At 37.7% G+C, this 16996-nt stretch overlaps 1 protein-coding gene across 2 annotated transcripts in view; it reads right to left on the reverse strand.

Moving 5' to 3' along the window:
• Nucleotides 1–705: 705 nt before the first annotated feature.
• The window catches only part of gabrg2 (gamma-aminobutyric acid type A receptor subunit gamma2), a 44674-nt gene continuing 28383 nt past the window's right edge, over nt 706–16996 (reverse strand). Inside the window, exons 7-10 of one of the 2 annotated variants that reach the window (XM_085470720.1) lie at nt 10323–10475; nt 8406–8611; nt 6960–6983; nt 706–4356 (exon numbers count right to left, since the gene is read on the reverse strand). In XM_085470720.1, coding sequence (XP_085326846.1) covers nt 4078–4356; nt 6960–6983; nt 8406–8611; nt 10323–10475 — 662 coding nt within the window. In that variant the 3' untranslated portion in view covers nt 706–4077. The remainder of the gene's footprint in view (nt 4357–6959; nt 6984–8405; nt 8612–10322; nt 10476–16996) is intronic. The other variant, XM_085470721.1, reaches the window with a different exon arrangement.

A 16996-nucleotide genomic window follows, 5' to 3' on the forward strand; every position in this document is an offset into this window, starting at 1 on the left:
TAAACATGCAACCCAAGCATGGAACTGCAAACAATGAGTGCCTCTGTAGAAATTGGTTTTTTTTAATGCATAAACAATACACGACCTGATAGTGTGTCACTGTTTCTACTGTTTTGGCACAAAATGCATAAAAACATGAACCTTGTGTTCTGCAAGAGCACTTTTAAAACTGCATGTGTGCGCATTAAAGAGAGCACGAGAAAGAGACAAGGTAAGATTGTTTACTAAAAGGCAAGCTTCCAAGAAACAATGGCAGCATCTTTATGCGAGGTGTAAAGGAAAGTGCAAAATTTCCCTAAGCACAAAAAGCTGTTAGAGAACAGCTGAGAAAACAATACTGCCAAATACTTGCAAGAGGTGAATGGTGATGGCAGTAACTGAAAGTGCTGGTACAGTCAGAGAATTACAAAAGCAAGGGCTCCATTCTTGGTGGAAAAAACCCATGTGAGATGACTGAAATGTAACAATAATTTTTAAAAACTGGATAAGAATGATCCAGATGCTCAGTGATTACTTCAATAATTCTGTTGTTATTACAGGATAATTAACCCCAATATATAAACTGTGTGAGGAAGGCAGAGTATTCAAGCAGGGGCAGGGGAACACACTGACCACTGTACACCCCACAATAATAACAACAACAACAGCATTAATGATAATAATAATAATAATGATAATAATAATAAATGAACCTGTACACACTGATAAATGCGACCATTTTATTGTAAAATTCCACAGCTATGTGCAATTTTCTTATGAAAAGGACTTTTATCTTCACATATATAATTTATTATGCAGATCCTAACAGAATTGATCAGTGCCCATTTTATACAATAACCAAATTTACATAGATGAGAGACAACTATTATACTGTATGTATGGAGAATCGTGTGAAATGTGTTTAGCCTTAGAATACCTTTTACTGGGCTCTGTGATTCCAGCGCTTATTTTCTTTTCTGCAGTTTGACAAAATACACACATTAGAAAATATCAACATGTGCTGTTCACATATATGTCTCATTTGTGGGTCCCAAAAGAAATAAAATCACATCAAAAAGAAGTACAGTGTTAAGTGTCCATGTCAATGCAAGCAAAGGATTAAGGATTCACCTGCAGATGAGCGAGTCCCAATTCTTTGAAACGTCCCTTTTAAACCTCAAACATGTTCAGCATGCACGCTACTGAGAATAAACACACTTGAGTACCTCCCACACAATTTTCTATCTCTACATTTTCTGTAGAGCACACACAAACAACAGAAATCAATCAACAAGCATCTATTATGGAAAGAAAAATATTTCATAATATATATATTTTTAACCTCAGCACACGCTCTCATCGGCATTAATAAGGTACGTCACACAGTCAAGTAATTTCCATTTTACCTTGATCGTTTTTATTAGTTTCATGTTCATTCGAGCATAGCTGATGATTTTGGTTCTGCATCATGTCAAATTTGAACTAAAAAAAAAAAGAAATCCAGGGCACCTGCTAATCCATCCCGCAGGGCAGCATTTTTTTTTTTTTTAAAGAAAACCCTCATCTTTTATCATGTCTTTTCTTTTACAAAGTAGTATATGATGATATTAAAGTTAGATATTCTCTATTCAGTGTGTGTCAGTTTGGCACTTTATAAGATGTAGTCACTCCATTACACTTCTTTAAACAAACACTGATGAGGACCAGTTTACATTGCTACTGACACACTTGGAAACCCTAAAGATGTGAGAAATAGCATATGTATACACTGAAGACAGATTCAGACTACTGGGTGGTAGCTTTGTAACACAACAGGACAACCATTTAATACAAAAGGGAAAGAACTGTAAGAAATATGACATTATCTGGTAAATACATATATTTGTATAACCAGAGATGCTTTATTTATTTCAGATGTCAAGACCAAAGCAAACCAATGAGATGGCTGGAAAAGTGAACGCAATTAATAGTCATTTAGACAAGCAAATGTTCTTCTTCTGGTGGCTTGGGAACTGTTTTTGTATATTTATATATATATTTTTCATTAAATAAAGTCTACTACTCAGAAGATGCACAACAGGTAATGCTGCAAGCCACTAATTTAACAAATATAACAGATTGACAGGCTTTTGTGAGAGTAGTGTACACTGATCACAACAAAACACAAGATAAATAAGCTCAAGCTCCATTGACACACTAAACAAAAATGTATCTTTGATATAAATGACAGCACTCTGCGTTTCTTTTCAGGGGCTATATGAGCATAAAATGCATTTTCTTTCAAGAAATAAATAAATGCCAGCAATGGATAAATAAATAAATACCCCAATTCCCCCAAATATTCTACATGGTTGGTAAAACCATAATATAATAGGTGTGATATACTTTACGTTGATATAATAGCAATGCTGAAATGACAAAATATATACCCTTTACAAAATATCCCAAGGGCTTGACCAGTTTTTTATTCATAATTTATGTACACAATCAGTGAGCTCTCCATTAGTTGCATACTGGTGCCTGCTGTAAGGGATCTGTAAAGTGGATTGTACTGTATCATACATAGCATTTACAGTTCAGAAATGTTTCATTTATTTTCTGCTCTCTATACATTCAGACATTTGATTAATGGAAGAAAAAAAATAATACTGAAACAATACCAGACTTCTTCTCAGCCTTTTGAATATCTCTTCCCACTACGAATGAGATACATTCTCAATGTGATTCTTCTCAAAGACACAGGAAATGAAATGCTTGATAAAAAAAAAAAAGGTTACATCTGTTCTTACGCTTGAATAAAAGCCTCGTTTTCTTCTTGTAATCTTAGCAGAATAACAAAGAGAATGAACCTTTAACTGCAAAGATTGCACAATGCCCTACAGCTGTCTGTAGATTAGTTGAAGTATCCTCAAAAGTAAAACTCAGGCTCTGAATATCCTGCTGCAGTTACCACTCTGACAAACTTCCATAACTAAAAACACAATAGCATGGTGTCATGTTGCAAATATGCACTTTTACAGCAACCGGAGAAAGGGATGAAGTGTAAGCTAGTGGCTGCAAGGTAATTGACTAAACCAGTTTTCTGCCCTGGGATGATCCTCCCACCTGTAATCGTGAGGGATTCCTCAACTTAACATTTTCACTGTGTCACTTTCTGAATTTTCATAAAAAAAGAAGAGTATCCTGAATGATTATTAGTGCTTGTTTTCTTATTTTCCATAGCCAACAGTAGAAGACCATAAAATAAGTTGCTTTTTGGCCCGAAAGGTGCATGCAATAAATGTAAACCACTATGCAATAGTAAAATATATACAGTGTCTGTACAGTAGAAGTCCATAAACAGCATCACCACACTTTGACCACACTAAACAAATAAATTTGAAAAAAAAAAAAAGTAATATTCTCATGTCAGTGTCTAACAGCTCTGTTAAAGTGCTTTGGATTTTGTTTTTTAGTAAGTGAACATAGAAGTATGAACATAATTAAAAGTACAGTCAATGCAAAAGATGTTATGTATTATTACTCACCATAAACTGGTCACACTCTTTTTGTTTTGATTTAGTGATAATCATTTATAAAAACACATCGATATCACTTTGATTTCTGCAAAGCACTCTGATCTTCTTTTTAATTGTCCTCTGAAACCTATTGACTTTTTCTGATGAATACTTGATCTGACATGATCCAAACTGCTGTTATTGAATTACTAATTGGTTCTTGCGAAATGATCTTTTATCTAATAAAACAACTGGTAAACCCCCCATTGAGACGTATCTTTCAAATTTCTAATTCAAAAATAAAGTGGTGAAAATGAAACAAAACTTTGTTTGATCTCTTACACAATCCATAGTTCCTCAACACATCTATAAACCTTTTCACACCAGTTAAATGTAATGCTACAACATTTGCAATGTCTGTCAGAGTTCTTTGATAAAATAAACGAGATTTAATTGGATTAAAACAAAAGAAATAGAAGAAATGCTATAATCAAATCTCTGGGTATTTCAGTGGGTCCCCTCCTCCATAAAGTCACTCGTTGGCGCAGAGCATATGTAGAATGTAATGGACTGTATGATAAGGCTGGATACACACCTGCGCCTAGAGATAGAGATAGGAGACCCAGTAGACCAGGTTGAAGAGAGCAAATGCAGTGGGGAAAAAGATGCGTGCATAAGAGTCTATCTTGGCGATGCGAATGTGCAACCTGCCGTGCCGCCAGGCTCCGGAGCGACAGTCCTCGAAACAACAGAAGAAGCTAGTGCAGTCCTTTCCATCCAGACATTCATAGCCGTACTCCTCGTCTCGCTCCTGCATGTGCGTGGCGTTATTCATCTGAATGGCAGTGGCCGAGCGCGGACGGATGTCCACCGTGGGTGTCTGCATTTAACAGGACAAAATGACGCAATTAGCCACCAGAACCTGAGAAAGCTCTAATGAAGACTTCACTGACATAACAAGGGACCTCATCTGAGCTACCATTTTTTGTCTTCTTCTTCATTTTCAGTCATTAGTCAGCAGAATGTAATTTGCACCTTTAACTTGCCAATGGACCCTTTTAGCGTCAAGAAATACAAATAGACCTATAACTACCACCTGTAGTTGTAATTAGTGAGGCTTAAAATGACAAAGGGTCTATCCCCATGGAACCCATGATGCAAATTACACCTTTGGGCTAGGGTGTAATAGGCAGCTGAAGCAATCAGTTAAATTTTAGTACAGTGGTCCATACTGCTTTACTTGCCAGCTATACAAAGCTAGTGCTGGGCAATGGGCCCTCCATTTCTTATTGTGATGCTCTGCATTCAAAACATTACATTAAATAATCCTACAAAATGTCAACGAAAGCAGATGATTATTCATATTTTGTTCTGTGACATTTTAAAGATCTTTTTAACACTCAGTGATTTTGGAACAGAATGGATGTTTTTCTGAAAATTCATTTAAGAGATATGTTGTAACTGGCTTATGATGCATCATGTAGCTAAGAGAAAGCATGTGCTGGCAATTATGCAGCACAAAGCTCAGTATTTTTCCAACCTACTCTTTCTGTAACTAGATGGGTTAAAAATAAACCCTCTTTTCAATCTGTGCTCACCACTGCAGGGCACACGGCTTTCATTTGTTAAGGTTTCTAAAATAGGACAGTGACATCAGTCACTTGTTGGTCCTGTCATTCTAAAGAGAGACAATTAGTATTCAAATAGCCTTTATCTTCAAATGCCATGTCACCTTTGCACAAATTGGAAGTCTTGCTGCTTGGCAGATTAAATGCTTTTCTTCCCTTTGACAAAAGTTTCCTTGACCTTGCTGATAAACTAGGGTGTCAGCCTCATGCTTTAAAAGGAGTCTGTTAGTTAAGTGTACTCCAAGAATTTCGTATGCTCTCCCACTGTAAAAACTAAAGATTTAGATTATTTCTCAGATATTGTCTCCATTATGGAGAGACTATAGATAGCTAACAGGGACGATAATCTATAATTTTGCACTCCATATTTGGAGTGCCAGTGTAGTCTATAAGTGACTGCACTTACACTCCAATTATAGTTTACAACACAAATTCATATTCTGTTTTGTGAGAATATAAACACTTTTAATGAGTTAACAACCATCTCAAAACGGCGAATGCTTTTTGTTTTCATCTGCCTCATTATTGCTTTTGTTCCTTTTCAATATAGTATATAGAAAAGGCATGTTTACTGCAAAAGAAAAAAGAATAATATAAATGCAGTTTTAGTTTAATACACCTCATTATCTGCTGTAAGCATGCAACCATAAACAAGCTTAAAATACAGCTCAAAATAATGTTCATTCCCTGAAACTGAAATTGCCCAGCACTAGTGCAAAAATCTGCTGACCCTTTGAAAAGGATACATAACCACAACAAAATGACGCACAGGTTAGTTTCAGCATTTTGTCCTCTTAACGGACCATATGTGAAGTTAATGACGGGATTAGCAGAGCAGGTTATGGCTCCATTCTCAAAGGGGGATTGGTTGCACTGAAGAAAGCGCAGTGGAAGCTCAAGCAGAAGGAGCATTAACAGCATCCCGCCGCATGGCCTGGTCAAGCTGGGCAATGCTGAGTCGGTGTTAGCAAAAGATATAAAGAAATAAAAACAAAGAACCAACACAGTGGCATTTGCAGCTTTAACCGACTGAAAGGAGACAACCGCTCTGAGAAGACAAAAGATTCAGAAACACTCAGGATTAATACTGCTTATCTAGCTTAAGCTGATCATTTGTAGTAGTGTTTCCACATTGCAAGTGGTGATTTTTAACAACACAATTAGATTCCTGGAAATCTAACTAATCTTACTTTAAATTATTTAGTCTAGAATAGTATCAGCAGTTTGTGGTTTAAGCTAAATTAAAATCTTTGCTTGCTTTCGCCTACCCTGGACGCTTGTTAGGTGTTTGTCTCACTGTGTGTTAATCCTTTAAATGGTTTCCAATTTAATTTAGACCTAGCACACTGCATGGGTTGTCTATTTCAGTCTGTTAAGGCTCTGCTGACTCTATAGGAAGCGTCAGGTTGAGAAGCCCAACAAACACACAGGTATAGATTAACTGGCAGAAGAAGGGAAAGAAGAGGAAGCTATTGTAGCAGCTGCTAGTTCGCTGTGGTAACAACAACAACAAAGAGTGAAACAGGACAGAGGGAGCCAGAATTAAGTCCACACTGAGCCTGGAATATTACATTCTTCCTGACATGGGATGTGTGGGATGCTTATTTGAATTTTAAACACTGCAAGTATGTCTGGCTGGCTGCCTCCGCACTGTGCACTGCAGAGCGCCCTTTTTAATGCTATCTGTGATACCTATTTAGTAAATGAGGAGGAGTACAGTAAGAATGCAGGTAGATAAAGAGGGAATATAGAGAGGTGTATCAGCTTTAGAACAGACAGAAAAAAGCAGTGAGGTACTGGGGGCTCAGAGAGCCAAAATGCAGCAGACACATGCAGTCAGACACAGGCAATATACCTTTGAGGAAAAGAGCCGGAGGAGCTTTTGTCCCAACAGGAGAAAAAGAATATGTGGAATTGAAAGAGAGTAACACAACAGGACAAAACAAAACAGAACAAAAACACAGAATACATGTAAACAGAGAATTAAGAAAATAACCATAAAAAATAAAGAGAAACACAAAGAAAATGTGTGATAATTACACATACTGCACTATTTAACTCAAAATGGAAAGAGAGGATATATATTGCAAGGAGACATACATATTATGAACGGACACAGGGGGAGATGTATGGTAGGATACATGTATTTTACATGCTTCTTAGGCCAGCACTGCCTTAGGAAAACATTACATCCACTTTAATTCAAGCTTTACAAACTCCTTGCGACTGTGACTTCATCGTATCTTCAAGTTTTTAATTACACAGTACTTCACTAGCTTTGTAGTCGGTGTCACTATACGTAGTTTATTTAATTGTAATTCCTGAGAATATTTCAAATTCTTCAAAGGGTCATATCACATGTAGCTGAAACAGCAAATAGTAATGAAATACTAAAATGGAAGAAAAAAAGAAAGCCTCTCTTTGCTTGACTTGGTCTTCCCCTCTGAAATAGCAAACTAGCACTACACCTTCCACTTCATTATTCCTTTATTCACCCGCAAGACATTCTGACTATATGCAAAACCTTAGTTACAGAGCCTACAGCTAGATCACCTCAATTTTCACCACTTTAGATTTGAATGATTCTCATCAACACATGGTGGTGTACTTGATTTAAGCTCTAATATCTTTCACTGAAAAGCCTTGTTAAAACAATTATTATCCTTCCCCCCAAAAAAATGGCTGGAACTTTGTCTTGCCATAAAGTAAATACCACCAGAGGTATATTTAAACATTTTTTTAATTAAAAATTGTTCCTCTTACACAAATCAACTTTAAATGATTAGAGAAAAATTGCTAGTTTTGCTATATACCATAAACATCCTCCAAAATATTAGGTCAGAGATCATGGTCCTTAAACTGAGCTGGCATGATCTCTTGGGAGCTTAAGACTTGTAAAGTATGAGGCAACTCAACTGTCATGTGACCTGGATCTAAATTACAACTGTAGCAGATGTGTAGAGGATTATGAAAGATTTGACCTGCTTGCATTACTCATTGAGTAATTTGGGGTGGCGGCCATTGGGAAAATACTGTCTTAGGAATTCTAAGCACTGTAGAGCTTTTTTGCACCTTATTCCAGTACTGTAACAGAGTGGGGGAGGGGAAAAAACATGTGAAGTGATAATCTGACCATTTATCTAACTAATAATTTAAAATACACATCACAGAAATAGTAAACACTTAATTTTAAAACGTTATTTGTGGTCTCATTGTTAATTCGAAGATCCATAGTTGAGAAACTCCTAATGATTAAAAATGAAAAAAAAAAAGTTCAGTTTAGTTTTGGAAAGACACCCACCGGATTCTTCTTCTTCTTGTCCTTTTTGGCACTCGGCTTTCTGTTGCTGACAAAGTAGTGCAGTGTGCCGTACTCTATAAGTGCGGCGAAGACGAAAATGAAGCAGACAGACACAAAGAGGTCCATGGCTGTCACATAGGAAACTTTTGGAAGAGATTTCCTGGCAATAGTACTCAATGTGGTCATGGTCAGCACTGTGGTAATGCCTGGTAATAAAATAACAGGAAAAAGGAAAACAATCAGACCAGTTTTAAATAATGACAGATTACAAGTTCGATTATTCTTGCTATGTATAATTTGCACATCCCAAGTTCCTATTATATGTTTAAAAATGCTCTCTTCATATGCATGATGTCTATGCACTGTATATTGTATCAGTATAAAAGGCTAAAAAAAAGTGTCTTTTGATTTGTTAGCTCTTAACACTGGAATAGCCATGTGGGAATAGCGAGCAGCTGTTTTACTGTTGCCTTGATCCACATAGCTACTTACTGGTTGACATTTCAACTGCAATTGACCACAACAGTGACATACTGCATTGCTATATCCACCATCTGCTAACCCTTTTACTCACTCTGTTGGGCTCTAATGATGATGTAGATGGAGGCAGAGTGATGGCACATGACGAGGAAATGTGTTTGTAAGTACACATACACAGCAGATTACCAACAACACCATCACAATCCCCAAACACCAACAAAAAAGCAACTAACAAGCCCGCCTTCTTCCTCCCTTTTAAATAGACCATACGTGTTAGGGGACTCGCTTCGTATATAAAGAAGATGATTTATGTCTAAATTTAATGTGGCCTGAAGGATATCAGTCTGCGCCAAGATTAACACTGTAGTACTGTGAGTGAATTGATATATTTCTGGATGGCATTGAAGGATTATGAATTATGTCATCTGAATTAATCTGCTTCCTAGGCACCAGGCTCCACGCACCTTCTGCATCATGTTTTAAAAAGGAAATTAAGACATTTCCCTCTTGGTATAATTTTAGCAGGGAATTAACTGTGTTATTACTACAACTGCAAATCACGTCTGGACTCCAGAGGCTGAAAAACAAGAAAACAACCTATTTTTAGAAAGATTAATGACAGACAAAGCAGTGATGGTAGGAAGGTGGAAAGGGGATTTTTGGCCAGAAGGGATTATTTTACATAAAGTTACTCCTTCTAATACTAATAATCACACCACATGGACTTCAGGTCAGGTTTTGGAGCCTCGAGGGTCTAAAAAAAGCTGACAAAAGAATATTTTTTCTTACTCCATCACAAGAAAACCTTTGAGAATGTCCATTAGGGCAAGTTCAAAACCTGAAGAATTCTCTTGAAATTCTCCTTTTTCCCCCTCCCCTTGGTACATGCAGGGTGCCTCTTTGCATTCTGTGAGAAAGCCACCTGCATTATTATTGTGCTGACGAGGCATCTCTGCATCTTCCTTTCTGCATTGCATAATTAATGCCTCATTAAGGCATGCGTGCAAACATATGTGCTAGGACAGGCTCTTCTAATCAAGATGCACTAGATTCCTAAGCAGATGTGTTGCCCCTGACTGGAAACAGCGTATGTGAAAAGAGAAGACAAAATGAAAAGAACAACAAGAAATGGGAAGCTTGAGCAGACTGTTTTACAATATGAGTGTGCTGCCTAATCACCACAGAAGTCAGATGTGTTTTACCAGGGGGAGTAATTAAAGCAAAGATTGTGTCAGGGTTAAGTGGACTGATTGAAAAAAAAAGAATTAAAGCAATTCTGATAAAGCCTTGTGATTTTTACACAAAGGAGACATATCTATAAAAGAACAAAAAAAGCAAAAACATTTAATTCATATTCATTTTTCTTTGCTGATGAACTTGCATACTTTTGCTTTAAACAGTCAGAGGCAGCAATGACATCATGTTTTTTTTCCTTACCTAATGATGTCCTGGCAGGCACTGCATCCTTGTTGATCCAAAATGAGACCCAGGAGAGGACAACAATAAGTGTGCATGGGATGTACGTTTGGATTGTAAAGTAACCCATTCTCCTGCTCAGATCAAAGTACACAGTCAGCACCACATAGTCTCCTGGACAGACATACAATACAAGAAGAGGGTAAAAAGAGTGAGAGCATGGAAATGTATAACAAGGCATCAGGAAGATAACACACGAAGCATACAGTTTACTGTGTGCGTTATTTATGTTATCATGTAGTGTAAAATATGCAGAACTGAGAAGAGTGATTAGTATCAAGAACTGATTCACAGTCCATACAGAAGTACTGTAGGACCAGTGCGAGTTAAGCAATTTCACACTGTCTGCTTATGAAGAAGGCAGCTCAAAGAATGCTGTCAAGACAGAAACACCAAGCATAGATTACACAAACTGTTAGGTCTTCAATACTTAATGTTGTGTAACCACAGTCTTGACTGCATGTCTGCCCAAGGCAACCTGAGATCTAAAATGGAACAGAGCGATTCAGAGAGCTGAAGCTGGACTTGCTTGGATGCACAAACACAAACGCTTGTCTCCTGCCAGTATTTAGCCGGAACATGAACACCACCGTCCAGCTGATGATGAGCCATCCCTGGGCTGGCTAGCTGACTCAAGCAGATGTTGGGTGTTAAAAGGTTGAGGTTAGCTGAGCCCAGAAAGACCTGACCCCGACAATATGGATGATCTAGCCTGCCTGTTTAAAATGCATGCTAAGCATGCGTGCCAAACATGCGAGGACTCGCAAATGCACAAATGTTCACACACACACTTTTCAAATGTGAATCTAACATCCTGTAATGAGGTTGAATTGATCATGATCATCTAAATAGAAAGACAGTCATGTTGGAACACGCACAAACACACACGTTGCCTCAGCTTTACAACACAGCTTTACTTGCCAATAGCTACTGTCCATTTTTTTTTTTGCTGTCTACCAATGCACCTGTTTGTTTCTGGGAGTCTAATGACAGTTCGCTGCTGGCCTCCAGCTCAGTCAGATGTCTGCTAATTGATTAACATCACACAATTAACCGTGTCAAGAACCTCCCCTGGCCTCTCGCTATGGCTTGTAACCTGTGGGGCAGGAATATACTCTCTGATATATCTCCGTGCGCGTGTGTGTGTGTTTAAGCACCCATGGCACACCATAGCCTATGCAGCTGGGGAATGAACAGCTGGCTAATAATTTCTCTCATGAGAAAGGGCACACAACACATACTGCAGTGGAAAACAGCCAACATCTGTGTATTTTTCCATTAATGAGAGACAGAGAGAGAAAGCGAGGAGGCTGTCAGTGTTTATTATGTCTGCGGCCATGCGCAGGCTGTATATCGCCACAGACCTCATAGCAACTGCACAAGGGCCAAATCTTCGTGATGTATTCCAGCACACACCCCTTTCATTCACCTGGCCATCGATGGCGTCATCAAATAAGCACTGTGTAATAACCCCAGCAGCACAACTATAACTGTTCATATCGCCATGTGTGTTTTCTATCGATGCAGGCAGGTGCACGAGATATTACAGTGCACTGACTGGATTTGTAAGATTACAGGAGAGACACAAAGGCTGCTCTCAGGGGTCAGGCGGCTCAGTGTTTTGTTTTTATTAATATTACATTAGCAGGGGCCCAAAACCGAGACCCTTGACAGCTGAGAAGCCTCCAGTTTATACGCTTATTTCAGCTTTGTCAGCAGCACAAAGCCTCCTTCAGATTTTCCCAGACTCATAACAATAATGGAGTTTCCACCACAGGGGTGAGGTCGGTTGGTGTAAGACCCTTCTGCTCCATGCTTCTCTTCATCTGTTTGCTGGTTTCATTACAGGCCGCAGCACTTGCCAAAAAGACACTCTGAGGAGGTGTTATCGACCGATGCCCTTTATTCTGGCAGCGCGATGTGTTAGTATCAGAACGTCTGCCATTACAGCCCTGTAGTATTGCAGCAGTTTGTTAATCATGTCTCTAGTCCACTCAAAACAAAATGGCTTCCAGCTCCCTGGCTAGTTTAAGTTCATCACGCCACAACGTACTTTAACTGTAAGTAAATTTAGTCCCTCAGATTTAAAGTCACAACACTCAGGTATATTGTTGTGCAGCGCTTTGTAAGCCTTGTCCCGAACATTGCAAACACAGAGGTGATGCTTGTATTAAATATATGCAAAATCAGTGTTACAGAAATATTTTCAACCCATTGTGACAGAGAATCAAAGTGGGAATAATAGTGTGAGAATTTTAAACTTGATCCCCCATAAAGTGTCATTCAGTGGTGTGAAGAATTATCTGTGGTATGAATCCACACGCTCATTGGCTAACGGCTAATCACACATCAGCAGCCAATGATTGTGCGGTGTCACATGTTGCATTCCTAAATGTTCACCTCAATGCTTAAATACCAGAAATCCGTGGGTGACATTACAACAGCTAAGACCATCTTTTACACTGTCTATGTTGTTTACGTTTGTAATTACAAATGAGCATCTAATCCAACAGTAATTGAATTAGTATCACAGCATGGAGATTTTTGAAAATCTTGTAGGAGCATTTAAAAAAATCAACAAAGGAGAACCAGACTAATGCTTTAAGTTCAATTATTTCTGATATTTGTACCTTTTTACATTTGTTGCTGTTGGAAGAACAAAAGTTTGGTTTTGCCAGCATTCCTGCATATCTCAGTTTTTGTATACTTGTCCACTTGTGTACTCTCTGATATAGCTCAGTGTTTGTGTGTGTGTGTGTGTACATGAGGTTATATTCTACTGCGCTGGAGCTGGAATGTCAATCATCTAAACATCTATGTCCACTCTCCCTCTAACTGAGGTGCTCAAACTAATTTTAACTCAAACACATGAGGTTTTTTCTATCTTCACAGTGTCTCTAGAAAGCGTTCCCTTTCTAACGCTGCTAATGCTACCGATAATAATACAGGTGTGATACTATTTATTAGATCTCACAACTTTCCATCTGCATCTAATAATATCCACATGTTCAGTGATACACTAAGTCTTTGATTCATCTTCATCATTGCGTTCAACGTCATGTTCTAACTTCTCCAGTAACACACAAATCTCACTTTCTCCTTTCTTTGCCACTCTTTCACTGACATTCGTGCCAACCCTTCCAGTCTTATTGCATAATTGCACCACTATCAATTCAGCCCAACCTTTTCTGTTTATAATTTAGGAATGATGAATGGTGATGACAGCTGCGTGGGGAAAAAAAAAAATCAACCACGCAGCAAAAAGCTCAAAACTATTGTTTACATTAAGATATGTTTTCACCTATTTTTATTAGGATCACACGTTTTCTTGGCAAAAGTGATTTACTTCGAGCTGATGCAATCTACAAAAAGCAATAAAAACTCGGCAGGCACGATCATTCATCAGAAAAGAGTGTTGCTTTATTGTTAAAAGCCGCAGAGACAACACACTAGATACAATTAGATGCACACAAGAAACAAAAAGAGGATCAGTCTTCCAGTATGAACCTTCTACTGTGGTGTAACAGTAGATACATTTTATTATAAACACACATTTGCTCTATCGTTATGTGTTTGATACACGAGTATACACAATCAGTGTGACCATACAATATTATAAAATAGCCCCAGTAGGTCAAAAGAATGAAACATTTTAATTCTGGATTGCTGACCTTAGGGGAAAAAGAATGTCATATGAGAATATCATTCTGCTGGCAGCCAGGCTTTAAATTGGTGTAGATATGGATGGGCAGGGAGGACCTGAGGCACATGCTGGCCATCCAGTGAAAGCAGACAAACCAGACACACTGCAGAGCTGCTGACAGGCTGTCTTACTGAGCTCTTCTCCTGTCAAGGGTCATGTATATCGGAGGTGACAGCAGATGCTATTGTCCGTTTGTGAGAAAGAAAGGAGTTTTGTTAATGACCAGCGTAAAGCCACGGCTGGTTGCCAGGGTCAACAAGACGAACAGGCAATGTTAACGCAGCACTTTCGCTGACATGACTACAGGTTATGTAGAAGTGATTAACTAGTTGCAATCCCTTTGCATTTTGCCTCCATAGCCTACAGAAGCTATTCTTCCCCGACAGTGGGCGGCAAGATGATGTCACAGGAAAAGAAAAGAAAAAAAGAAGAAAAAAAAAAGGGTTAAAAAAAGCACCGCATTGTCATGGTGAGTAACTGCGGCAACACAGCAGCATGATTAAACACCAGGCAGGAGTCTACACAGTTTGATTGCCTTGTTGTTAACATTGTGTTTACTGTGACAGGGACAGATGATTATCCCTCTCCCAGACACACTTAATAGCGCTCAAATTATTGAGAGCAAGACTGTTTGTAGGATTTATGACAGGTAGTCAGAAGCTGGCGAACCTATTTTTCATATAATTATTTGGCCAGTTTAGCAAAAAAAAGAAAAAGAAAAGGGAAAGGTAACACAAATTAATAAAACTTAAAACACTAAGCAAGGATTTTCAAGGTATTTACCCAAGGGCCCTATTTAAAATGAGGCCTTAAGCTGAAAATGTAGAGGCTACATTATCACAGTTTTAATTTTACATTTTCATTTATGCTTCAGTGGCTCGTACGAAACACATTTATAATTAATCAAATCGCCACAGCAGGTCAAGGGACAGCTGCCTATCATGCCAATTTGGTATTCCAGTGTGGGCTGCACATTTTTGTGTAGAAAGTATTTCATCTGAGGCTATGAAGAACATCTTGTTCATGTTTCATCCTTTTTCAAACCCCGTAAAATATTGTATTTCTCTAAAGAATCTTTAAGGCATCTAAAATGTGTGAGTTTATTTCTGTCATATCACATAATTAAAAACAAGGACAAGACATTCCTCACTTATTTCTTGGTCTCCCCTCATTTTATCAGTTTCCCAGCTTACCTTGTCTAAAAATGGCTTCATTATTTCTTATTCACACACTGAGTAGAGATGCGATTCACACTCATTACATAAGCTTGAAGTTCAAACTCTCACTCGTTTTATTCCAGTGTTTAATGCATCGCTTCCCCCCCCCACCACCACCACCCCGAGTCTCATTTTCTGTTTTAATCACTTTTGGCTGGGTGACAGGACTTATTCGCACTCAACAGTCACGACACTAGTGGAAAGACTTATTTGTGTTTCTTAAAAAAAAAACAGTTTGACTACAATTCAAAATAAACAAGTCGTCTGGTAAAAGGTGACAAGAACAGAGATAGCACGGCTAATAATCACAGAGGACTTTTTCAGAAGCCGTAAGTAAGGGGAGCTAATCAGTTTAGCTTCATATTTGTATTTTAAAAAGGAAAGTAAAGTCTAAAAACACACACGAATGAACTGTTGACTTGATACTTCTAGACATGTAGTCAGAAAGAAAAAAAAGCGGAGAATATTTGCAACTGTTCTCAGTAATATAGTAAAGCGCATATTTATGATTTAGCTTTTATGTTTTGCTTTGGTACACACACACACACACACATACACATATACACACACAGCAAAAATAACAAGTTGTTCAATTTAAATAATTAACAGCAGCTAAACTATTTTTATGTCTGAGTGTCTGAAAGCTTTCCGGCTAAATCTAAAATTCAAGGACATGGTGGCAGAGCATATATTTGCATAAGTAAGAAACAATCAAGTGTAAAAACATCAGAGCATTAAGATTTTGTCATCAAATATTCAACTGAAGAGAAATCTATAGGTACCTCCCGATCCCTTTTAGAAATGCCAGCAATAGATTTAAGACTTGCTTTAAAATATCAGAACATAAAATGACACTGACAAATTTGGAAATTGTAATTTCCTTATTTCTTAACAGACTCACTGATCAGAGCAGATTCTAACCCCTTGCTTTTGTCCAAGTAGGGATTCAGTTATTTACTTGAGTTTTGGACTGAAAACACTGAGAGCAGTTAATCAGCATTTACTAGATATTATGTTATCGCAGTGTCAGGTTTAAAGGATCATCGACTGCCTGAAAATTAAAAATTAAATAAAATGTATATATATATATATATATATATATATATATATATATATATATATATATATATATATATATATATATATATAGCAGGAATTTTCAGATATAATGGCACAATATACTGGTCCACAGTATATGGATGTTTAAATGTATATTGGATGGATAAGCTCAGAGAAATACTCTGTGAGACAAGACAATCAGTGCTCATTGTACTGCCAATAGCTTTGGGCTATTACAGATAAGAGCTTTAGATAACTGGTTTTAAGCTTTCAGTATTATTAATTATATCTGGCTTATGAACTTTATTGCCCAAAACTATAACACTAATTTATGCTTATGTATACTCAGTCTAAGTGGTGCTGTCTTAAATACCTTAACAATCTAAAAATCTTGCATGAAAAAACTTTCTTAAAAACAGCATTTTTATTGGAATATATCTATTTGGCAAATGTGCTCCGGGTGCTTAGATTTGCACATTATTCCAGTTATCTTGGATGTACATTGCGCCTCTTGGATAGTTTCACTGAAGCTAAAATATTCATGTAAAGGAAGGTTAATCCTCTTTGTAAACAGAGTCCAAGCTGGGGTGACTTGAGATTTATGTTAACCTTACCAGTAATAGGTCTGCTTGTGTGTATTAGCCTTATTAGCATAA

This window comes from Copadichromis virginalis, linkage group LG10 (genome assembly GCF_057382275.1).
Source record: "Copadichromis virginalis isolate Kocher_CV1m ecotype Utaka linkage group LG10, C_Virginalis_male_GT1.1, whole genome shotgun sequence".
Lineage (NCBI taxonomy): Eukaryota > Metazoa > Chordata > Actinopteri > Cichliformes > Cichlidae > Copadichromis > Copadichromis virginalis.